At 39.7% G+C, this 26,888-nt stretch overlaps 1 protein-coding gene across 3 annotated transcripts in view; it reads right to left on the reverse strand.

Annotated features, from left to right (window-relative positions):
• si:ch73-138n13.1 (uncharacterized) overlaps positions 1-26,888 on the reverse strand; it is a 66,788-nt gene that overhangs the window by 30,623 nt on the left and 9,277 nt on the right. For all 3 annotated transcript variants that reach the window (XM_067413393.1, XM_067413395.1, XM_067413392.1), the window contains exons 2-6: positions 19,372-19,465; positions 16,921-18,229; positions 13,377-13,455; positions 8,893-12,057; positions 8,542-8,664 (exon numbers count right to left, since the gene is read on the reverse strand). In XM_067413393.1, the coding sequence (XP_067269494.1) occupies positions 8,542-8,664; positions 8,893-12,057; positions 13,377-13,455; positions 16,921-18,221 (4,668 nt within the window). In that variant the 5' untranslated portion in view covers positions 18,222-18,229; positions 19,372-19,465. The remainder of the gene's footprint in view (positions 1-8,541; positions 8,665-8,892; positions 12,058-13,376; positions 13,456-16,920; positions 18,230-19,371; positions 19,466-26,888) is intronic.

Raw genomic sequence — 26,888 nt, forward strand, 5'->3', positions numbered from 1 at the left:
CCATCCCTAATATTCTAACTATATTTTACCAGATATTTTAAAGCCCTTGCTATAAAGCATGTGTCATGCTTAGGACAAGTTGTATCATGCACTTTCCCTACAACAGGGAATATAGTATATTTGTATCAATATACTGTATATCGATATAAACAGTATTGCGTCATTCCATAATGTTTGTAAAAAAATAGCAATGTAATGTACAAACTCGATATACCACCCAGCCCTACTTTAAAAGAAGAAATTGTTGAAAAAAAGTCATTTTATGTTTGTTTTTCTGCACACAAAAAGTATTCCGAATGCTTCATAAAATTAAGGTTTAACCACTGGAGTCACATGGACAAGTTTAGCAATGTTTTTAATCGCCTTTCTGGACCTTCAAAGTGTTATTTAAATAGCTGTCGATTTAGAGGTAAGAAAGCTCTCGGATTTCATCCAAAATATCTTAATTTGTGTATTACGGTACAACATGAGGGTAAGTGATTAATGACAGAATTTTTATTTTTTTAGATGAACTAACCCTTTAATTTTTTACTTAAGTCAGTTGTGTTCTTTTGCACATACAGTGAGATCTCACAGAAAGTCTGAATTAATTTTATTCTGAATTATTAAGCTCACTAATCTGATAAACAAACTTTCATGTGAAGATATTAAAACATAATTGCTGCTTAAAAAAAAACTACAGACTCCAGTTTCAAAGGTACAGCCGGCACAAAAGAGACTTAAAGGTGCACTATGTAGTATTTTTGCAGTAAAATATCCACAAACCACTAGGCAAGTGTTATTTTGTTCAGTTGAGTACCTACAATATCCCAAATGTGTCCAACTATTTGTAAAGTCTAAGAAAATTGCTATTTTAATTAAGGACCGGGACGTTTCAGCATAGCGTCTGAGGAAATCGCCTGTCAATTGCGTCATATCTGTGTTACCCTCGGTTTCGGGTTTTATTTGGCAGGAGCGCTTTACTCTTAGCAGTGTGAACAAGTGAAAACACAGAGTAACGTCATAACATCATTTTCAACACACTAAAATGTATCTAATATGATAAACAGAGCTGCATTACCTCATAATCATAACCAGAAGAGCGGAAATACTGCAGGCGCCGGGCGAATGTGTCTCGTCCCGTCACAATAAAAGTCCCGGTGCTCGCGAGGTGGGTATTTGTGTAGCAATTGCTCCAGCAGCTGTGCTCAGCTCCACAACACTCGGTCCTGCTTTGCATCATACCACAGTAACCTAATAACCGCATCCATGAACATGATTTCTGCCGAGTCCTATTTTCCACCGGCTGTGAGGTGAAGACCACATGTCCCAAGATACTGCGCTCAAACTTTGCGTCATCAAACTACACCTTTGTTATGAATAGGCACCCACCAGTGGACTGAAAGTTGCATAGTGCACCTTTAAAACCAGCAAGACAAGAGTCTTATACATGGGAAAAAGCTAGTCAATTAAGCTAATCAATAAAGTTCCTTTTATAGAGACAACAATAGTTATGTAGATGGAATCTGCTTTCCTTATGACAATCGGTACACACATCTCATTACAAGATAAACAGTATAGATGCAAAGATTTAAAATACAGCTACAATATAAATTTGGCATTAAGAGGATCTGGCTAATATCCAAATATTGGTTAAGTGCATACATTAGCCACAGTGCTGAGTGATAAATTGCTGACCATAGTTTTATAAATGTGTCATCACTAGAAAAGTCATCCTAGTACTCGCATGAGTCACAGAGCCACTGCTCATGATTCAGTCATCTGCCTGATGGTAAAACCACATAAAAGAACACGAATATCTCGTTTTCTGAAAAAAATAGTTTGATCATACAGTATATTAACTGATGCAGCGTAACTTAAATGCCATCAAATGAATATGTCCCCAATAACTATACTTTGTATGTTTGTACACTTAGTAGGTGTTTGTGTAGGTACATTTCATATGAACTGACATGACCCCATTTTCAGTTCCATAAGTCACCTGTTCCAATATCCCAGTTACATTTGAAAGGTTAAACAACAATATACCATCAAGGTTCTGCAGTATAGGTGTTACTGGTCATGTTACATCCTATTACCCCGACTATCTAGATAACAGAGTAATTCTAAAGTCCAAAAAGAACAAGTGGTCTAAATAGTGGAATGTTCCTCTTTAAACCACATGTGGCCCCATACAGGAAGGGTAATTATTTCTAACTAATGCTACTTCCTTTGTGTTAACACTTTATAAATCAATGTTGAAAATTGCAGCCTACATTACAGAGGAAGTTGGCTTTTTATATTTTAAACCGTGCACACATTTAACAAAATATGTGCGATAGACGATGACCAAAAATAGTATTATAGTAAAAGTATTATGACTCAGCGAACACAGCAAACAACAGTCTTTAAGAGTTCCAAAAAAGGAAGATATTTATTTACTCATTTAGACAATATAAATAAGTAAATAAGAATTGAGAGATTCAACAATCAGAGATCTTGGGCCAAAGCAAACACTTCTTTCATAAACATAACTGTACAGTAGCTTCTTTATATTAATCTTCTCCAATAGTCATGTGACATTCAAAGAGACACTGTTGATGTGCAGATGATACAAAAGGGAACTTGACCTGGTTGCTTGAATAAGTTAATTGTGCACTGTTTAAGATTGGCTTGGGTATTTACATTAAAATAAATGATTCATACAGGTGCTATGCATAAGGCAAGGCAAGTGTATTTATATAGCACATTTCATACACAATGGTAATTCAAAGTGCTTTACATAGAAAAGGTTTTAAAATAATGATAAATAAATCACATAAGAAATAAAAGCCTGAATCACTAAATTCGGTTTGATTCATAAGTGATAAGACTAATAAAAATGCTAGAAGCAGATGTTTTAGGCTAGCTAAAGCTTAAAGGCATAGCCAGTTGACAGCTATATCATTGAAAACCCTAATATACGATATTTATCTATATTTCATGTTTCTGATACTGAGCATCGGTACTAAACTCGTATAAACACAGCACAGCAGAAACTGTTCTACCTGAGCCCAAAACCAATAACTTTTTCATTTCAAGAGGTCTGGGGAGAGAGAAACTAAGGAAAAGTCCTTTTTATGGAGGGTAAGCCATCTACCCCCCTTTGAAGTTAATTCGAAATAAACTAAGCACTTGAATCATTTCCAGGAAATTAAAATAAAAGTCTATTTAATTAGTCAGACAGCAGGAAGCATCTACAGAGTCCTAACTTAGTCACATGCAGATAATTCTATTGAACAGAACAATACAAACTACAGGGGAAGAAACAACTTCACAAATCAATGAGCTATAAAGATTATGAAGATACCTACGCTAGAAAAAAAAAAAAAAACTCATCAAAAATCAGCAGGAGCTCCAAGACTTTATGGAACAATCAAACATTAGTCAACCTGTGTGTTGTCTAATATGATCAAACCTTCACCTAGATTTGTCAACTTGTCTCATGCTGCTTGCTGCAAGTTGTTGTGGTATTTTTAGTTGTATAACCCTATTGACAGTAAAATAAAGTAAGCTTACCCATAGCCACCAACAGCAGGAAGGACAGAAGTGATAAGCCATCTTTCTATGAAGCAAATCCTTCTATTTAGCCCAAAAGAAGCTTTTACAGCGTTCACTTTTATGACGTTTATTTGAATGTTCATTACTTTTGTACCACTCTCTAAGTCCTTGTAACTCGCCTTTGTCTGTGAGCACACAGTGATGTAAAAATGACTCTTCCTATGATGACCAATACTGAGAAAAGATGAGAGAGAGAGAGCGAGAGAGAGAGAGAGATAGAGAGTGCTTCCTCTTTAAGGTCACATGCAGACACCCACATAGCAGGTTCACAACAATAAACTCAAACATTAAAATAAGAGCTACACTATCGGTCTTGGAAAGGTTTCTATTTCAAATGAAAATGTAAAAGTATATTCTTGGCTGTCAGACGAGCCATAATGCCTAGCCACTATGAATCATAAACATCAACACTGTAATAACTCGATTCATACAGCAGATGGCAATATGTATGCACTCATACAACCTCTGCAAAAAATACAACTGCCTTGTGGAGTAAGCCTCTCAGTGAAAAAAAAAAACTTTATTCTTTCTTTAAATATGCAGAAATGTGTAAAAATAAAAAATAAACTTGCCAATCAAAAACGATTTTAAGCTCTTTTAAATGTTTTGTTTTTATTTATTTTTTAATGTTGAACAAATTATTGTTGTTCATACACACGTTCACACTTTTTTACACTAACATGATCATAATCTGTTTTACCTTGGTTTACACATTCTTACTCGCTACTAGCAGTGTATCTTTGTTAGAAATTGCTGTATTATTACACACTAAACTTTAAAAGCACTACTTTCTCTGATCAGACTGCATTCCTGCACCACCCACTCACACACACACAAGCTTGAGTTAGCCTCCATACCCGACAAACATGCATATAAATATAAACATTCAGCTTTAATGACCCTCAGCCAAAATAACTATTTCAATATGCGCTTTAACAAGCCTATAAGTCCATCAGATATGGGCAAACATCATTAGCCAAGCACCGCATGCCAGAAAGGGTCATATGACAGCTGTTTTTCACATTGTAAGGGAACTCCTCCAACATCTGGTCTCTAAAGTTTGGTGACATCATCAGAATTCAACAAGCAATTTCTCCAGCTTTTGTTTTTGTCTACTTTCCATTTTGAACATGGTGAGGAACTCGACTCTTATGTAAGATGCATGCTTAACCATGTGCATTGTAGGGCTGGGCAATTACATCTCAATATGTTTTAGCCTTTTGACAGTATCTGAAATATATCTCAACATCGACTAGGGCTGTGCGATATTGAAGCAAATTGCGATATGCAATACCTTATTAAATAATGCGATATTCGATACGATATTGCAATTAGTGTGTAAAATCTATTTAAATTACTTGTTTTTTTGTTTTTGTTTTTAACTAAGAATGATACCATTTATTAGGGCTGGGCGATATGACGAAATATATCGTCTGGACGATAGAAAATGTCTATCGTTTTATTTAAGGCTCTATCGCTTACGCCAGAATTTTACGCCAAGATGCACCTCATGCCATCGCATGCCCATGCACGCTGCAATACATAAACAAACAATGAGGAAGACTATAGTAGACGCGGTTCAGACCAGGGTAATTCTCAGAGTAATTATGCCAGAGTGGTGGCATAAGCGCTCAAAACAAACTTCAGACACAGACGCTGCAACGGGCTTTTACGCGTGGCACACCAGCCATATATTGAAATATTTTAATGGCAGGTGTAGGTATGGCGAAAACTAAACATTTTCTTGACCGACCACCGAGCCTCATTAGCCGGTCGAAACTGGTTAACCGATTAGTTTAAAATATGCTGCGCTATTTGAAATAACAGTCGCGAGCTGCGCTCCCTCTCTCTCTCTCTCACACACACACACACACACACCCACTGTCCTAGTGCTGCCGCCTCCCTTCCACTCACGTCACTTTTTTTAAATCCCCCACAGCGCGAAACACGAGTCCCGCAATCTGAGGACAAATGGCTCCTTAGTTTCGAAATGGTTTGGGTACAAGGTGATCGCGTTGAAAATAAAGGCGTGTTTCCAGTGTAAGAAGCTCAGTTGAAACATTGCCACGGCTCATTTAAGAAAATGACAGCTCCGAAGAGACGCCGCTTTAGTTCGAGGTAGTGTTAACAATAATAAAGAAAGACGATCAACACATTATGTGTTACCACTGAAATGTAGATGAAATATATTTCCAAATGTAAGCCCATCTTAAGCGAAATGCACGCTTCATACTGTCGTCTGCCCTGCCCTTTTAGCCTGTTTACTTTTTGCAAACCTTGTGAGCGCGCAAACCCAAACGCTGTGACCTCGCGCCAAATGTTTTTATTGGTTTATTAAGTACAAACAGGGGAGTTATGAAAAATTGAGTGCGAGGGATATGTTCACTTCACACAAAAAGATTTTGGAATGAGATGGATAATTGTGGCGTTTAGTCCACTGTATAATAACCTAATTTAGAGATCACTTTTTTTTTTTTACCGACAACTTTGATCGGTTAACCATCGGTCAAACAGTCATCGGTTAACATCCCTAGGCAGGTGTTAACTTTACCAACAGTCTTGCTGGAAAAAAAGGTTCTAAATAAAATAAAAATGTAGTCCATACTACCACCTGTTTTGTATATCATTTCAAACTGCATTTCCACATTGCAATTTTGTATAGACTATTCATAAACTGAATTAACAGAAAAATTGCTATATCGTTATGCATATCGTTATCGGGATATCAAATGAGCTATATCGGGATATGAAATTTTTGCCATATCGCCCAGCCCTACCATTTATGTGTTTCACATTCTTGGATTTATGTGTCTCACACTCTGGGAAAAGAAAGTCTCTTTACAAATTCTTAAAGTGACCAACAGTGTTTTAGCAAAAATTTATGTCACAAATCTGACAATATAATTTTAACATCAATGTAAACAAACAAAAAATATAATGCAAATGTAATGCAGACAAGAAACTGAACTGAAGGGATCACACGCTTTCTGAGAGGCGGCTTATGTGCACATTTCGGTGTGTGTGTCAGACTTCAAGTTCAAGGTGTCAGTGCGTTTAATAACTCTTTTTAACGTCAAGCAAGTAACATAAGTAACAGTTGTGTGCCAGGTCTATACTGTGCTATATGCTTTGCAGCTTTTACCTAAAACGTACACTTTTTCACAATGTTGAAGTGAAAAACTATTAAAATCATTCAGAAATTGCGTGCCGTTGCGATATGCATATTGCGATATATACATTATTTCGATATATTGTTCAGCCCTAATATCAACGTTATCATTTTGCCAGCTGAAATCAGCCCTGCCCACAACATTTCAGCTCGGGCAGTTCGGTCTGGACTTGATCCATAGAGGAGTAATTATGCCCGAACAGAAACTGTTCAGACAAATGAAAATGTCAAGGTGGGCTTTAGACGATGATGGACAGATGATAAACAGTAACGTAATCATCCACGTCATCAAAGACGCTTGGGTTGAATTTGTTCTAATCCTAAAAGGAGAAGTTCTGTTGACATTAGACAACTAACGTTATGCGTCGCTCCGTTGTTTTGATTGGTTGTAGGTCTATCCAATTGAGCTTTTTCCTGGTTCGGTTGAAACATGCCCCATAATTACAGACCATTGGAGCAGTATCAGACTAGAATTGAGTATGACAACATCAGGCTATAGGAATAGTGCAACCAAAAATGAAATGTGTGCGCTACAGTCTACTGAAGCTATACAATGTGTTATGTTAGGAACTGACAAGTAATTTCTCCATACATGTAACAAACTATGTGTGTGCACCTTAATTGGAAAGGTAACAAGTTTACATTATAAAAAGTTAAAGGTCCCGGTCTTAGCGATTCCATCTTTCAAACTTTAGTTAGTGTGAAATGTTGCTGTTAGAGCATAAATAATACCTGTAAAATTATAACGCTCAAAGTTCAATGCCAAACGAGATATTTTATTTAACAGAAGTTCCCTTTCAAAGCCTACAGCAAATGGCCGGTTTGGACTACAGCAGGAAGTGCAGGGATGTAATGACGTCACTAGAACCGTTTGTTGACTAATCCTCCGCCCACAAGAACACACAAAAAAGGGGCCGTGGTCTTGTTGCTCTCCCACTTGGAGAAAAGCACGCATTCAGCGCTTGCATCTCCTCGTTACTATATGGGGAGAGGCGGGACCTTTCTGGGCAAAGTGGACTAAGCTGCGGTCCAATCACAACACAGGAAGCGCTGGCCCAATCAGAACTCGTTACATGTTTCTGAAGGAGGGACTTCATAGAACAAGGAAATCATCCGGCCGTTTTTAGGACAGACGAAACAGCGCTGTACAGATAAGTAAATTGTGTGCAAAATACTGCGTTTTTTTACACGCGAAACATGAACTCATGTTATATTGCACACTGTAAACATAATCAAAGCTTTGAAAACACGCGAAGAACGGGACCTTTAAGTACTTCGAGATCACAACTGGTAAAAAAGTTGTACACCATTTTTCATTTAGAAATGCAAATATAAAAATAAAAGTATGACAACCGGTATGAAAAGTGGTCATATTAGAATAACTACTTTTTTTGTATCTTATAATATACTATAGACTAGTTTCAGCTTCATCCAATTAACAGATGTTATTCAGTATTGTTTAACCAAAATGTCTGACTGTTACTACAACATCAAAAAAAAAAAAAACTTGTTTACCTCTTTGTGGGGGTGTAAATCATTTGTGGTGATTTACAAACAAAACACAATCAAATATAAAATTGCAATCCGATAGTAAGTTTAAAACAGCAGCGACAAAACATGGTAAATTCAGTATTAGACAAACCTTGATATTGAGGCATCGCTGAATAAATATTAAATAGATTGCCCAGGCCTAGTGAAAATTAATTTTAAATAGGTGTATGTATGTGAGCATGTGTATGAGAAAATGAGTAGCAAGGAAAAATACACAAAACAAAAGTTGTACTTTTACTTACCGAGTTTTCTCCAACTCTTTCTTTGTGTGCACTGCGACTTCTGCGAGTTCTCACGTGGACAACCGGACCATCAGCAGAGCTTTCCGGGGGGGCAGATCTTCTACACATGCTCCTTGAACGTTTCTAAACAAACATAGAAGGGCCTACAGTCAAGTTTCTTTAGTCCATGCGAGGAAAATGCAATGCAACACAACTAGGGATAAGCTGACACTGATATTTAATCACTCTGAAGTACATTTGCCAATAGTGATAGTTCTGCAACTGAAAAGACCAATTTCAGATGGTGCACACAATTACTGTTGACATTTGTGCATTGTTAAAAAGTGTGTGCGAGGGCGAGTTCTTCCTCACCTGTTGTGCTTTGTCCCTGTGCGAGGCACGGTTCTCTCTCATCCCCTGGGATGCCAGCTCCCAGTTTGGACTTGATATAGAATCAGTGACAGAGAAGGTTGCATCCTGACTAGTGGGTACCAATGTCTCTTTCCTAGCTAATGGTGTTGCGGAAGAAGGAACCAAAGATCCACTTGACCCCACGTTCATGGGTAATGAGGTCCAGCATCTTTCTGGGGTCAGTAGAGAGGGACCAACACTTGTATGTGTAGTCCACATAGGAGTTTGAATTGGAACCATGGGCGGTGCAATAGATGGATGCTGAACCGGAGTAAAGACGGGAATCATGGAAGAGGTAGAAATTGGTGTCACAATGTTACTTAAACTTCTATCCTCTTGGCGCAAGTTTTGCTGCTCAAGACCACCAGGTCTGGTGCTAATTGGTCTTCTGGATCCCTCCGTGGCTGATACCCAAAGAGGCTCGTCTACAGTCAACTCTGCTTGATTATGTCCCCAAACATTAATTTGCTCAGAAGGCAAAGTTGAGATATGCTGTTGAGTGCCAACGGCCCAATCTGAGGTCTCAATCAATGAGTGAGGTGGCAGCCTAGTTCTTTCTGTATCAAATGGTTGTGAATGAGTTTGGCTTTGGTGAAGAATTTGAGGTTGCAAAGGTGGTGGGAGTTGAGTTCTCATACGTTCTCCAGGGTAGGGCGGGAAGAAAGCCTGGGACTGAGGATGGAAGTAAGGATGAGAAGGAGACTGAACTTGAGATACTGTTTGAGGCTGGAGAACATTTGTTTGTATGGCCTGTGGACGAGCTTGAGTCATTGAACTAACACCTCCTGATTCTAAACCTCCAAATCCAGTTAAAGGGAAGGCATCGGGTTGAGTTTGGCTCCTAAATGAGTCAATGTCTAAGATAGCTGGTTTATAAAACTCATCAGGACGAAGTGAGGGCTGCTTCCATCGAGCTGTGGGGCTATTATCATGGCTATCTCTAACAGACCTAACACCCAGAGACACTGCGTCCAGATCTAGAACTTTAGGCCGAAGTGGAGATGTAGGTGTTGCCTTTTCTTGCTGTGTCTCTGTCCAATGTTGTTCTGTTCCTCTCTGCCGTTCAGGCTGCTGTTGTCTCTCTTCTCTTTCTTTTTTTGATCTCTGTTTCACTTTCTCTGGCTGGAGTGGCCTTTCCCGCTGTCTCTGCAACTCAAAATCAAGAAGCTGTCGCCTCTCAAGCTCCTTGATCCTCTCAAGTTCCTCCAGCTCTCTCTTGGTCTCTCTTTCCTCTGCTTTCTGTCGCTTCCATCTCTCAATTTCTAGCTCTCTTTGCTTCAGTCTTTCGAGTTCTTTCTGCCTTTCAATCTCCCTCTGTCTTTCAATCTCCTGTTGTCTCTCTAACTCTCGTTGTCTCTCAAGTTCCCTTTGCCTGTCCAGTTCTCTCTGCCTTTCCAACTGTCTCTGTCTTTCTTTCTCTTGCTCTTTCTGTTTCTCCAGCTCTCGTTGCCTGTCCAATTCTCGCAGTCTTTCTAACTCCTTAAGCTTCTCTTTCTCTCTTTGTTTTTCAAGTTCTCTCTGCTTCTGTCTTTCAATTTCCCTCTGCCTCTCCAACTCCAGCTGTCTTTCTCTTTCTCTCTCTATCTCCTTCTGTTTTTCAAATTCTCTGAACCTAAGCATCTCTTGGTCGAGCATTCGCTCTTTCTCTCGCTCAAACTCTTTTTGCCGTTGCCTCTCAAACTCTCTCTGCTGCTCAAGTTCTCTTTCTGCAGCCTTCATTCGCTCATATTCAATTTGGTTCTGACGCTCCTTTTCTCGCTTCTGTCGTTCCATTTCCCTTTGTTTCTCCATCTCCCTATGTCTCTCCCTCTCTAGCTCTCTCTGTCTTTCCAGCTCTTTTTGTCTCTCTTTCTCAGCTTCTCTCCTTTTCTCCCTTTCAATTTTGTTTTGTTTCTCAACCTCCAAGTCTCTCTGTTTCTTAATTTCGCGCTGCCTTTCTAATTCCTTCATCTTTTCCAACTCTGCAATTCTTTGTCTCTCCATTTCCTCACTAAATGCTTTTTGCATTTCCCTTTCATGCAATTTATAATCTGTTCCCGGTCCAGTGTCATTTTTATGCAGTTCCTCTTGCAAATCTTTGTGCATTGCAGCTTCCAATGAAGGATTTCTTCTAAATTGAGCAGTTGAATTCTGGGGATTCCACTGCCCTGATCTAACAGTGAAATCATCAAATGGAACATCCTTCATCCCTCCACCCACTATACTTTGTCTACCTCTCCCAAAGAATACTTCATCATCCACTCTCTCACACTGATGCACAGGCTCTTGGATCTGACCAGTCAGAGCAAAGTAAGTGGCCCTAGGTTTGTTAATTTGCTCTTCAGCATCTAGCATCTTAGGTCGTTTGGGTGCTGCAACTTCCTCTCGTTCCCTTTCCCTTTGTGCTTCTAACCATTTCTTACTTTCTGCTTCGCTCTCTTCCTCCTCTTCTTCCAGTGCTGCTGCTGCAGCCATGTGCAATTCCATTTGCCTCTGTAGCTCTTCTTCCATCTTTCTCACCATCTCTTTCTGTCGTTCCCTTGACGTTTCAAGCTCTCGTTCTGCCTCTGTGGCAGTCCATTTATGTAGTGCCCCTACTCTGAGGTAACGTGGACTGGTTGTTTCATCCTTTTGCGGGTTACTTATCTCATGGGTAGGTCTGTCCTCTTCCCCTTGAGGAGCTGATCGTCGTGAACGTAGCGTGAGAGCTCTGTCCTCAAGCAGAGCGGTAGGCAAAGCCTCACTAACAGCACGGCTCTCTCCAAACAAAGCTACGGTATCAAATACATGCTCCACACATACAGGGCTGGAAGGAGAAACTTGCTCTCTATAGGTCACTTTGACCAAACTTCCGGGATCATCATCTTCAAGAGCTTTAAAGATTTTGTCTTGAATTCGCAAAGAGTGGCTCCGCCTGGGCATGGGTTTAATTGTGCTTTCTTGCTGTGCTTTTGTGCCTTGTGAAATGCTATCCTCCATCACTTGAACATTATGCCTCTCCACCACATGTTCAAACATAGATGCTCGTACTGTTTGCACTCCATCACTATTAAAAGCGGAGTGGGTAGGCAAGTCATCAACATCAAGGGATGATACTTTCCTGTCCTCCTGTTTGTTGAACTGTCCTTCAGTCGTGGAATAATCAAACTAAAAAATAAAAATAAAGATGAAATTAAGTATATGTATTTTTTACATTCCATTTGCCAGTGGTTTTGTTAAGCAAAATAACCTTTTAGGATTCATTTGCATTTTTGCTTCATCTCCTGAAAAGCAAGCAAGAACTTTCAGTCAGACAAGATGAGATCTTTCTACAACTGTGATCCCTAAAGAAGCAGCCTTTGACAACCCCCATACCTGACAGGTATGTCATTTAGAGGTAACACTGTCTTTGCTTACATATAAGCTATCATTACAGTGGGTGGCTGTGTACAGTATGTGTATTACACGACTGATTTAAAGCCCAACTTTGGGATGGAAAGAAAATGCTTCTAATCAGCCACAGAAAGAATGCAATGAAGAAGTCTCATTTGAAAAAACAACAGATTATCAAATTTGGCAAATAGCTTATCCAAGTTATTCTTTCACAGAGAAGGGTTTAAAAAAAGATATCAAAGGTAACAAAAACTGTGAAGTACAAGATAACAAAACAGACGTGAAAAAACTAACGTGTGAAGGATTGTATTGGTAAGGTTTAAACTTTCTGAAGGGTTGAGGGGACTTTGACAGAAGCAAACATTGAGAGCACATGAAAAGGGAGAGGAGCTTGACGCGTGTGACTGAGAACAGTGAAATGGGATCTGTATGCTCTTTGTCAAAGCTCATAAAGCAGGGTGGGGCATGAAGGGGCCATAATCAAAGAATCCTCTTCTCTCACAAACTGACCTTTCCCACCCCCCTCCCTTCAAAGCGTGCATGTTTCATAATCACAATATGACTAACGCTACAACTCAGGTTACACGTCTTTGGAGTGCCGCACCTTCTGTGACATCAGAAGTGCCTTTTCAACCTCATTTGTTATTCCTCTCTCTCTCTCTCTCTCTCTCTCTCTATTTTAATGAGTGATCAACGTACATTTTTTCAAAAGGATTTTTCTATTAATTTAAAAATTACATATTGTTTTAATCTATTAATATGTAACTGCCATAAAAAAAACTGTATTACGGCAAGAACGCACAAATACAGTTCCCTTGTTGTGTAAAGAGATGTTTTATGTACTCATTAAAAATGCAGAAAGAGTCAAATATTAATACACAAATATATTGTAACCATTAATGACTGTCAATTAGTTTGTTCAGACAAATTCTGATTGACTTGTGACTATCATGTAATAGTCAACTAATTATGCTGTGGTGTCCTTTGTTTTAAAATGTTACATTTGCTTATGGACTTTGAAAACAAGGTGTGCCTTACTGCACCTTATAAAGATGTAGCAGTATGACTAATGGCAGTGGTTCATATTCCCATACCTTTTTGCTGAGATCTTCCTCAACCAGCTGGGGGCCTTTGGACTCATTGGAACTGAGGCTGTCAAGCTCTGGTTCAAATCTGTAAACAAATCAGGTTAAATAGAAACAAATTCTGCTTTCTGTTCTCATCAGTATGATCTTAAGAACCAGACACATTAAAGGTAGAGTAGGTAAGAATAATCTAAAACACTTTTGTCCAAATTTGTTTAAACTTTCTTTATATGTCAATACATAATTAAAATGGAAGTACTCTGAAAAAGAGAGTATAAAAATCGTGCGACTCTAGACTTTTTAATCTGCAATAAACACCGCTCATTATTTTCGTCCGGAACGAAACAAGTGATTGGCTTGGGCGACTGTCATTTTCTCTCTCGCTACCATGGCTACCACCGCTTTTGCTACAGGATCTGCCCACATACGCACGCCCGTTTGATTTGAGGAGTTCAAGCATAGATATACGTAGATGGAAAATGTATGTAAAAAAAACACTGACCCTTTGAAAAGTGTCAGAGAAAAGCTTAATTCCAAGTCTTCCAGAGTCGCGGTCAAAGCTGCTTCGAAAGACTGCCGTTCGCCAGTTTCTTTGTTTACTAGTAGCACGCAAACACAACTCTGCCGTCACTATGTTAAGCCCCACCCACCAACTCGATACACAATGTTATTGGCCTGACCAGAGTTTGGTTTTTACAGCTTAGAAATGTATTGAGAGTTGCTAGACGATACTCGCGGTAGGGTTGTGCCGATGGACGATATCATCGTCCATCGTGATGGCTGTGCGACATCACGATGGTGTTTCTCCATCGTGATGTCGCACAGCCATCACGATGCCACGCCCCCGCCCCGCTGTGAGTCTTGCGAGTCGACACCAGCATATGTGACCGGAGTGGAGCAGCGGCAATTTCCCCTCCACGCTCTTTCTAAGCATTCAAGAATCCCTCCACTCCAGCTCCGCTCCGGGTTCACCATCTCCCACTTCCCGCCTCCCTCACTGATATCAGAAACACCGCTCCGTCTTTGCTCCGAGGAAATTTGCGGCTAATAACTGCTAAAGTATTTTAGTAAGCTCTGAAATATCACTATAAAGTTCGGTTTATAACCTGCATTAACTGAAAAAAATTATAAAAAAATAAACAATAGGAGATTAAGAGCCTAGTTTCGACCTGGTTTATTGGAACATTTGTGTGCATTTTCCCCCACTATGCCAAACTGGCTTTATCAAAAGTGAAATATCATTGATGCTTTTTGCAGTGCAAATTTGTTTGTATGTTTGGAAGTTTGGAAAGATAAACGTTTTCATCAATTATTTTATCTACGGATCAATACAGATTTCTGCTCATTCAAAATCATATTATAGAATATAATAACTGTATAGGCTACCTACTGGCTACTGATAACTGTATGCAGGTAGCACTACAAGATGTTTTTGAAAGCATTAGAGAGAACGATTAGTTTGTGTGTGAAAAAGTGCTATACCAGTTTAAAATGTGCTTTCACCCGAACATATTCAGTATGAGGTAAAAAAAAAAAAAAAAAAAAGAATCCCTTAAACTTTACCATCCCGCTCATGCCCATCGCCCATCGCCGTGATCATCTGTATAACGCTGGTTGTTTACCGTGTGAGTTCTGAACACTGCACTATGCTTATTTAAATCTTTTCGTTTCTACACATTTTAGGCTACATATTCCTCATGTCTGTGAGGCAAGCCTGCTGAGTTTCAGTTTATTTGAGACGCGCTCCAGTTCATGATCATTGAAAGCGATCGCTTCCACGACCTCATAGTCTAGGCTACCTATTTGCTTCTTATAAATTAAATACATACAATTTCTCCGAAGAAACCTTTATTAAAATTAAGATACAATTTGTACAAAACGAAAGAAAGGCTTTTTACAAAACAAAACTTAATTTTAAACTAAATATAACCACCAAAATCATTTCTGACCCACTCGCATCTTTGCACTTATAGCCTATCATAATCAGATGAAATTAAAAAAATAATATTAGGCTATAATATTTAAACATAAATTAAAAACATTGTTTAATGGCTACATCAAGTATAGTAAGCTACAGATTTATGTCATGTCTGAGCTGGATTTGAACGTCATTTTACCGGCGGGTTCATGAGCGCACGCCTGCGGATTATTGAGCTGATCACACCGGCTCCGCTCTGCTCATTAGTCATTACAGGCTCGTTCTCGCCAGAACGCCCACGTATTCAAAAATGGTCGGGTTTAAATGGGGCTCGGGCTCATAATTACAGTTAATGTGTCGGGCATGGCCGGTCTCTCGGGTGCATTGGCTTGGGTAGGGTCGGTCTTGATTTTTTTGAACTGATCTAAGCTCTAGTTCGAAAAAACGAAAACGAAACTAAAATATTCGTTTTTCGCCCCCCCCCGGACGATATCATTGGCCATCACGATGTTTTACTGTACACATCGTCAGCTGCCGATTGAAGTGACATCGCCCAACCCTAACTCGCGGCAGTATTAAATTTGCGTCTAGATTTTTAGGCTACAAAAGTCATCAAGTGAACAACATACAGCACATTATATCCATGTGTGTTTGGGAATGGGGCATTTGCAGCAGATATATGCTGCCCGTCATAAATCAAAGCATATCTCGGAGGAGAACACCGGCAAATGTGACAGAATGGACGACATTATAGTCTGTATTTGCAATACACGGTTCAGCTGCGAGTGATCAGCGATAAAAAAGCTGCGACTCCCACTCTCCATGTGCTGCTTCTATCCTGTCAACCGTAGATATGTATACATATCTATGCTGTCAACGGACTGCTTGCGCGTGCAGTGACATTTAAATGATGCATGTCACTACATGCACTCCGCTCCTTCTTCTCCACTCGTCTCAGATAATGAGTCATCCAGCAGAGTGGTCGGCATAGTGCGTTCATGTGTTTTGGGGGCGTGGCTTTGGAAAGAGCCCAGAAGGGAGAAGGTAAAGTGAATGGAAATAATGAGCCGTCTCTAAAACAGTCGTGAGATGTCTACAGGCACTCAATTTTGTATGCTTTATTTTTCAGAGTACTTACATTTTAATTATGTATTGATATATAAAGAAAGTTTAAACACATTTTGAAAAAAGGTTTTTTAACCAATTCTTACCTACCCTACCTTTAATGCCACCACATTATTACCAGTGTGAAACTTTGAATGTAAATCGTAATGAAAACAAATTGGTATTAATTGTTTTCTGTACCATCAAGTACATGTAGTTTACAGTTTTGTGTTGAGAAAAAAGGCTCCTTATTTAACTGGTTTGTGAGACATGTTTAGTTTTTAGAATTATCTTTGCCAGCACAATCACATATACAAAAATCACTTATATACATAATGTAGATAATGTTTATTTTGTCATGTAATTGTGACTTTTCAGGAGGACCCAAAGGCAGTAAATCTACAGCAAAACTGATAACTAATTAACAAATTAACATGAAATTGATAACTAGTTAACAGTTGTCATTTTTTTGAGTTACAGCAGTAACATTGTAGACTTCAATAATGAATGCTGAACACCACTGGATCTTACCTTTTCGTACGGTCAGATACTATGTTTCGTGGTTTATATTGTGGCTTCTGGGGTGGTGATAGCGTAGTAGGCACTTCTTCGGTCAGTTCCTTAATGCGCTGTTTTACCCCCATCAATCCATCTGTATCAGAGATGGACAGCCCTGGTGAGCGAGGCTCCGTCCCTGGAGTATCCACACGTGCCACTGAGAAGGATGAGGAAGAAGAGTCCAACAGCAGGCTAATGCGTCTCTTTATACTGCTACCTCCTGTATCCTCAGGTTTAGAGTCTTTCTTGAAGTCCTCATCTTTCGATTCCATCTTTTGAGTACTCTTCTCAAGCGCAGGTGCCTTTTTCGGCCCTTCTGCCTTTTCATATTCTTTCTCTTGAGTCACAGCACCAACACCCTCTGGTGTTTCAGGAGTGTTTTCTTTGCTGTCCTCCTTGGGAGGTCGGCGGTTTAGGGAGAGCCCAATTGACTCAAACTTTGAGGTAAGGTCAGATGAAAGGGGTCGTCCTTTTGCCCAACGAGGGGCAGGTGTAGGGGATACAACCTGAGGCTCAGACTGATTGGGGTTTTGAAGGAACACAGCTGAGACCGGCCTGGGCCTTGAACCTTTAGATTGAGGCCGAAGTAAAGTAGGAGAACACTCTTCCTTGGTCCCAGAATCCTCGCTACTGTCCTCATAATTGAGTCCTATATCTGATAGGAAGCCTAATGATTTAGCACGAGTGATTGAAGGACCAGGTGTTTTTTTCCGAGAAGCAAAAGGCCATTCAGCACCAGGAGTGGAGGCGTGATCATCAATTTTGTGCCGTGCCGGTGTGGCTCCAAAGCTTGTCCTTCTCAGCACGTCCCCAGTTTGGGTCGTTCTAAATTTGTTGGAATCAGTAGAGGCAATGGTAGGTGCTGGTTTAAAGGGTTGTGCCACAGGTTTGTTTGTCTGTCCGCTGGGCTTTGGGCCCGTTTTAAAGGCAGATGGTAGACTGAGTTTACTGGCTGGCTGTGGTTTAGGTGTGCTGGGCAGGTCTGGCTTAATGTAGGAAACTGGTCGACTGGATTCAGGTCTAGGTTTTGGCTGTGGTTTGGGAGCAAGAATGGGGCGAATAGTAGGATTTTTCTCCACAGTGAAAGGTTTTGGAGTGAGTCTGGGCTTGGGCCCTGGGACAGGTTTGCTCGGCTCTGATGAAATAATAAGTGCCCCCTGGCCACCTGGACTCTCCATTAAGCTCTTGTTTCTAGAGTCTATGAGAGGGCTAAGGTGCAGACGACTCCCAACCACACACGGCCGCCCAGCATCAACCTCAACCTGGGCAGCCATCGCACCACCTGAAAAACAAAACAAAAACAGATATTGTGTTAGCTAACAATCATTTAAATGATTAATTTTACATATTAAGTCGCATTCACACTGACAGTGTGTTCGGAGTTTTGCGGACCGGATACAGCGAATGTTTAAATCAATGGAGATCAGTTATTTAAGTCCCTAGTTTTTAGAGGGCGGTCCTACACTGCACGGTTTTCAACTGTATCTGGCCACAGGACACATTCTGCACTTCTTTTGGTCATTTCCAAATCTCTTCACTGCACATTTGCATAAAGTTAAGCTCTGCTCAACACTGTCTCCCTGCCAACTGTCACTCGTTCACCAGAAATCATCAGGCTCTCAGTGATAAGGAAAATATATCCGATCACCTTATCACAGCCAGGTAATCACTGTCAGTATAAACCTTCCTTTATGTTGGTTGGAAAAGTATGGAGTCAGTTGAAACTACTGGCCAGTTTTAGCAATGCTTAACATCCAACATGGCGAGCACTGCACTATCATTTTGTGGCATAAAACAAATAGTGTTTTCAGAAATGTTGTTGTGGTGGGGTGTCTATATGAAGCTGAGGAAAAATGCTATCTAACCCTCTTTCTCTCCACCACCGTGGACACTGCCTTGGGAGATACAGACAGAGCTCACAAGAGCACAATGAACGCTTTACTGACATATCATTAATCACGCTGTGAGAGAAAGAGTGTGTGTGTGTGTGTGTGTGTGTGTGTGCGTGCAGGTCTATTAAATCAGCATGATTGGACATTGCCCAGGAGGGAGGGATCAATTCGCTGAATTAAGAGTCCAGACTGAGACAAGTCGGTGCGTAAAAATTCTGCTACTGCAGGCAAATACACATCAAACAAAAGGAATTCACAAGATAATCCAGAGAGCCATATTTGCTAATGCAATACACATGTCACTCTTGGAAACTGTGCGCTAATACAAACACGTGTTCACACTCAAATGGCCATGCAGACTTTTACAACAGACACACACACACAGGCACTCACAATTTACACAGAACGAAACTGTGATTCACATCACATTCACATACCTGTGTAAATGCACATGCATTTGCCATGCTTTCCCCATGCAGTTATCAAATTGTGCTTTGTCTGCAGTTTTTTCAACATCACAATAATAACTCACCTGCCTGGCTGTCAACCGTCTGCAGTGGAGCCCTGGTTTCTGTGGTAACCGCAGAGTGATGTCATATCATATGAAGAAGAGGCGGAGCCAGACTCTGTTGCAGGGAATACAGCATGGTCATACACCGTTACTTTGCACAATTAAGGTATCAGTGTCCGTTGTCATTTTGACATCTCCACACATGCACATGTACACTTGTTGTCAATGGCATAGCTTGCTGAAATCGTTGAATATCATAATTGAAAAGGCAAACAAGTATGTTTGTAAAGACTTTTGAGACAGCACAGACTCAAACACACAAACACGTATCCAAAATCTAAATTTTTGCAACATGCAAAAAAGCATCTTTTACAAACAAATGAATACACTGAATGCGGACACACGGATCGAAGCAAGACATTTACCAGCATGATTGACCTATATTACCAAACAAACCAACACATTTGATATGTCTCCGGTAGTGAAATCTTAGCTGTGTGGTTTGCGCAAGAGGGGTGGGGGGGGTAGAAGCAGGGGCATGGCCAACGATGAACAGAAAGAGGGAGAACGACTGCAAAGGAAGGAAAGGAGGAGGATCCTGGTCAGAACGCATGGACTGGTATTCGCTTGTTGACAGGAAACGCCTCTGCAGCTGGAATGTTTAATATCTACAGCTTCAAAAACCAGAGTGTTTAGAAAAGTCGTTCCTGGGATCCCGCAGAGACACATTTACACACAAACACGATTTAGCAACTGACCTAGAAACATTAAAACAGGTCTCTCTATTAAAGTTAGCAGCACTTATCTCACATAAGTTAGACTGCAAATCTTAATCTTGGCAGACTTTTTGGTGACAGCAATTATCACGCTAGAGAGCTAAAAGTCACAGAGTGTGCCATTAAAAAAAGAAGTTACAGACAGTTACAATAAATATAAATGTGCCATGAGATCACAAAATATTGAAACGCAAAAGCTGTCTCCTTGAATTTGTGGCGAAAGCTTTCACAGTGCTTGCATCATGTTGTTCTGTCTCAGAAAGCAAAGCTGAAGTGACTTTTGTTATAAGATAGGGTTGCCACGATTACTTCATTAAATGTGAGCGCTTGTGCCACATTTCAGAGATGAGAATCAAAGGACTGCATTATTAGATCATTAGACCAAGGCTGCAGCCATTGCACATGCCGTTAATAACGCGTTAACGCAAATTCATTTTAAAGGTGCCCTAGAATGAAAAATTGTGCCCTAGAATGAAAAATTGCCATAGTGAAATAATAAGAGTTCAGTACATGGACAACACATACTGTGAGTCTCAAAAACCATTGCCTCCTACTTCTTATGTAAATCTCATGAAAAACACCACAGAAAAATAAGTGATTCAACATAAACCCAACCATGACGCAATCGCTGGGATCATTAATATGTACGCCCCCAACATTTGCATATATGTCCGAACATGTTCATTGTCAGGCGGAACTGACGGAGCCGAATCATCGGGTAAACAAGCGTTACATGAGGATAGCGAAAATGGCAGCTCTCATGGACACAAATGTCATGTTCCAGGCTGTGCAGTCATGGTTGATGTTTATTATAATCAGATACCGCAACAATTTAATTCAAGATCGTTCGTTTGTTCGGCCCATTTCAAGCAAGCTTCGCTCAGCGTCTTAAACTGAACAAAGTAGCAATAACAACTGTATTCCTGCAAGCAGTAAGTAGTAATTTATCCACTTATTGACTGTTTAAACAATTTCTGATTAAATTGAAAGTTTCTTAGAGAGACAGCATTGTCTAGATAATGCAAGATGCTAGTACAGTCACAAAAGGAAACTCTAAGTACCATACAAAACTAAAAAAGTGTCTGATGACAAATATTACTATTATTTTGTATTACAAAATACAACCGTAGATACGCATATCATACTACGTTAGTTTAGTTGATGTTTAGTTGCTAACGTCACCTTCTCCACCATATAAGTTAAAACGATAGTCATTTGACAAGGCTTCTATTCATTTCTATTCATATATAAAAATATATATATTTCTATTTTTGAGAACTGAAGTATAATATTTTTGCATGCTTGTATTTCAGAGTACACAGATCTAGGGATGGGTATCGTTAAGATTTTAACGGTAATTACTACTCTTATCGATACTGCGGTACTTTAATGGTATTCTTATCGGTACTTTTTGAGATACATACATATATTCTAGTAATCAAATGTAAAATAACACTGCATAGTTTATCATAAATAGCCTAAATTAATGCTTATTAAAGCTGAAGTTATTCATTCAAGAGCTGTGAGTGATTTTCTCTTTGCATTTGGTTGTTTAATTCGCAGTAATTCGTCATCATGATTATTTACACTGCTGCCTCTTTAAGATAGATGTGCAGATCTATAGGCGACTGATAATAGGCAGATGCACTACATTTTCTCCCGACTATATCCATAATAACTATGTCCATTTTAGACACAAACTGTGTTGTGTTTAAGAGACTCTCCAAGCCGGTCATTTTGACATAGATGTTTGTGTACATTTGATCGTTTAGACACGAGTGTGAAACCCAAAGTGTGATTTGCTCGTCTCATTGCAGGCTGTTTCGGAGCCCGCGCCGACTTGGGAACAATCTCTTGCGGACATTTTTGTGCTTTTAATCGCTCTTTTTATTATTAAACACGTCCCACAACCAACAGTAGCTAGACTGTATTTTACAACAATCACTGATCGTGCTGATTCAGTCATTAGGCTACGTTTGAGTTTTAGGTAAAAATGTCAGCGTTGCAGCAAAGGGAATTAAGTTGCACTAGACATAAATACTATTATTATAATCTTTGGAAGCCAAAATCTAAAATATAATCAGACTATCACAGATCTAAAGTGTAACCAGCTGTGTTTGAATGCTTAGTTCTGTCCTCGGCTGTCGTTTGCGTCTCTCTCTCTCTCTCTCTCTCTCTCTCTCTCTCTCTCTCTCTCTCTCTCAAAAGTACCGACAGCAGAACCGATAACGTCCAAGCTTATCGATACAACGGTCTTTCAAAATTCACCCCCGGGGCCTGTTTAATACCGGTTTTCGGTACCCATCCCTACACAGATCGCCATCACTGAGTAGCCTACATTGTGACTACTGTTATAGAAACATGCAATGTCGTTGACGAAAAAAGACAAGTCTAAAATGTAGTTTAAAATATAAAACCTTGAACAAAAAACACTGGTTTTGGTTTTGTCGGGGGGTGGGGGGGGAAGACCGTTCGTGCTTGCTGTTGCCAGATTTCAGTTATTTAAATCCCCCAATCAGAGCTTTTCTGTCAAAAGAACACGTATAATATCCGGTGTTTTACTTAAACATGATCAATCTGGCAACCATACACGAGCTCTCTCTCTCGTGCGCGGTCAGCACGGATGAACTGAAAACACCAATAAACAAGTAAGCTGCATTTCAGCAATCTCCATTTGAGATGTTATGCTTAAAGTTTTATTCAGTCGATCTGTGTTCTGTTAGGACTCACCAGCCGCTTCGCTGAACAACTGACCAACTGTGTGAGCTGCTGAAATAAGCCAATCAGAGCAGAGCTCAACATTAATATTCATGACCCTTCCAAATAAGGCCAAAACAGAGCATTACATCCTAGGGACAATTTATAGGGTTGAAAATGGACCTGTAAAACTGTATCTGGACAATTTTTGTCATTAAATAAGCCACATACCCTCAATGTAGATGTCAGAGAACAATTTAACATATTGTTTCAATTCATTCTAGGGCACCTTTAATGGCACTAATTTAATTAATGCGTGATTAACGCAGCACGCATTTTCTGTTTGATCCGTGGCGTAGCCCGTAGTTGGAGAAATCGAAAGCAGCCATAGACGTAAAGGATGCAGCAGCAAACAGAAATAGGGAAAGAAAAGGGTTAACAATCATATTACTCTGAAACAAGTGCAGTTATAGCCTACATAAGCTACCATCTTCATTAGACTTAGTTATCTTAATTAGATAATAATTAACTTACAATCTGAGTACAAAGCTAGCTCTAGAATCATAAACCAACCAAGGCTGTAAAAAAAATAAATAAAAAAAAAATCACTCAATCCAATCAAATTGGATTCCAGTGGAAAGTTAAACAAGAAAACCATCCTCAGAGAATGCATGATAGTTGTTCATCAAATATCATAAATTAACAACTGTCATTTAACAAAAAGCTGCTAGAGTTTCTGTGAAGATCAGATCATCAAACTAGTGTTTCTGCTGAATGTTAAATGTGCTTAACTAGAACTATCAGAATAAAAGAGTAAGTGGGTTCACACTAGGGGTGTAACGGTTATCTATAATATGGCTTGATGAAAATACGCATAAAACAGACAGAGTTAGGCTTAGGGCTGCACGATTAATTGGGGAAAAAAATCACAATCTCGATTCAAACATAAATGCGATCTCATTTCTTAATGTTGGCGATTCACTTGTGTGTGTTTCCCTCAGATCATGCTGAGTTCACGTGTTATTGGTCACACCAGAGCTTGTCACACACACACAATAAAAAAACACTAACCAATCAATCATAAATCTCCACTTCTCTCCTCTCCCTCATTGGCCAGTGGCCACGTTCCGCTGTTACTGACGTGTAACAAGGCGGCAGGCCCTGCTGGCTAACAGAGTCAGATGTGTAGCGGTAATTGGTAAAAATTAACCCCAGTGTGGAAAATCCCGGTGGCGACGGTGAGAGTGAGGATGTAACAACAACATTAGTACAGAAAAAAGGAGCACAAGCCGTGTGGAGATTTTTCGGGTTTAAATATGAAGACGATGCGCAGTTATAATTTGCAAACAGTGCTTTTTCATCGTCGTAGCACCGCAAGGTAACACCACTAATCTATACAATCACCTCAAACGTCACCACAAAATACAGTATGAGTTAGCCGTCTTTGATCGTTAGTTTGACATGTTCACCGGCGGCAGCCGATTAATGACCACTGCGATCAAATTTTACCTCATACGAAATACTGGCAGCGTCCAAAGATTTGGCGCACAGTCCTGCAGTGTGACTTCTCCTACAACGACAGTCAAATATCTCATTTTTTATGACGAACTATGACCAAAACGAGAGCTAGAGATTTCTTTGCCACATTTCAGTCCCACGTGTAATGCAGCTCACTGTCACTGCACACGTCATTCATTGATGATATAAACTCTGAACCAGTTTTCTTGTGTGATCCGTCTTTAGCGCGCCTTGACTATCGTAGTCTGACATTAATGTTTCAAAGCTATGTAAAAGCGCCCATTTAAGCCAGCTTGTCATTGTACCGTTCTGCTGTTTTTCATTAAGAATAGTGTTGATATTAATTTAAACTCAACATTCAATCAATCTGATCAACGATAGGTGTACTTATACTACAGATTTACCTCCTCTCGTTGACCATTTTTATTTTAGCATCCCTCCACCACCCCATCTCCTCACTTCAATTTAATAAACTCTCATTAGATGCCATCACAATCCATAAAACATTACAGTCTAGTTATAGAGTATCTTTATCCCGGGGGGGAGGAGGGGGATACTCTGGGTTCGGGCAAAAATCCGAGCCCGGAGCCCTCCCCTGGACAGCACGCCAAATGCGCATAATCTTTACTCTATTTAATTTGATGTAAGTGGGAACTCGTGAAACTATGTTATTCCCTTAATTTAAACGAGTTGATACATACCTCTCTCGTCTCAGTGCGTGCTCTTAATCTCTCTGACGGGCGGTGATGATCTGATAGCATTTAGCTTAGCTCCCTAAGCCCGTTCATTCACTATGGTACCAAACAGAGATCAAGTTAGAAGTACCAAACACCTCCACGTTTCCCCTATTTAAATACAGTTACACGAGTAGTTGAACGATCAAGTATGGTGACAAAATAAAACGTGGCGCGTTTCTAATTGGATTAAAAAGGAGAACAATAATGTATGGCGGAATAGCACTTCTGAGAGTACTTCGGCTCGGCGCAGTAAAAAGTCCCGGCCAAAATCATCTTCCCTCACACCTCCCTATTGACAGAAATTAGAGAGTGAGGGGGAGGTGTGAGGAAAGATGTTTCGGCCTGGACTTTTAACTGCGCCGAGCCGAAGTACTCTCAGAAGTGCTAATCCGCCATACATTATAGTTCTCCTTTTTAATCCGATTAGAGAAGTACCACGTTTTATTTTGTCACCATACTTGATCGTTCAACTATTCGTGTAACTGTATTTAAATAGGGAAAAGATGGAGGTGTTTGGTACTTGATCTCTGTTTGGTACCATAGTGAATGAACTGGGCTTAGTGGGCTAAGCTAAATTCTATCAGATCATCACCGCACGTCAGAGAGATTAAGAGCACGCACTGAGACGAGAGAGGTATGTATCAACTCGTTTTAGTTAAGGGAATAACAGTTTAATACGAGAAAGCGGTGAAGTAACCCTTTAAGTTTGCGTTTTCGCACCTATCACACATGCGCACTTCAACAACATAAAGCTTTAAAATTATTCTCTTTAAGGGGTCTAAAATAAAGAAAAGAGAGAAGAGACATTTTTTGATACTCCTGCACTTTATTATACTGAATGTCCTGTGTTTTATTTGTTTTTGTGTAATTGAATTGGTGATCTCAATTCAGATGGAGAAAAATCATGTTTCAAATTTTAGCAAGAATCGTGCAGCCCTAGTTAGGCTAATATGTTTTTGTCGATGAATACGCATTCTGGCCTACCAATATGGTCACTCTTTTTAAACTTTGTTCAATAGTAGTGTCGTATGCTAATATGACCAATCATTTTTTAGATGCACTCACGATGCGCTCATCCAAAGCTCACACACGGAAAGCCACATCTCAGACAGTGCACAAATATTGTCTTGCGCTTGAGCAGACAAATTCACAAAAAAATCTCAGCATGCCCATCTTGTCAGAAAGTAGGCTATGTCTTAAGTAAACGTAAACAGTTGAGAAAGACAACGCATGTGGATCTGTATCAGTGTACTGGATCCGTGCATTAGCTATTAAAGTGACAGCAACATTTTAATGGTAATCAAACAACAGGAAAATCACTCACTGCTCTTTACTGAAGAGCTTTTGTAACCGAAATAATGATTAGGCCTAATCTTTATTTATACAGTGAAGATTATATGCAGTGTTATTTTACTGATTACTTTCCATTAAGCATGTTCATGTAAATCAGTCATTCACTTGTCCGGAAAAAAGTTAGATTTGTGTGTGTGTGTGTGTGTGTGTGTGTGTGTGTGTGTGTGTGTGTGTGTGTGTGTGTGTGTGTGTGTGTGTGTGTGTGTGTGTGTGTGTGTGTGTGTTGTAAATATAGCTTATTCTGAAGCAGCTTTGACATATTTTAAATCTGCATATTTGTGATATTTTACTTTTTAAAAGGTAAAATCTTATTAAATATATGCTTGGCTTCAGGTTTCATATTATATTCTTAAATTTGATTGATACATTAAATTGAAATAAGACACTATAGGGCTGTTACCAATAAAATGAAAAATAAAAAATAATTTACACAAAAAAATTACAATTGCATTAATTA

The sequence above is a fragment of the Pseudorasbora parva genome, chromosome 13 (assembly GCF_024679245.1).
Source record: "Pseudorasbora parva isolate DD20220531a chromosome 13, ASM2467924v1, whole genome shotgun sequence".
Taxonomy (NCBI): Eukaryota; Metazoa; Chordata; class Actinopteri; order Cypriniformes; family Gobionidae; genus Pseudorasbora; species Pseudorasbora parva.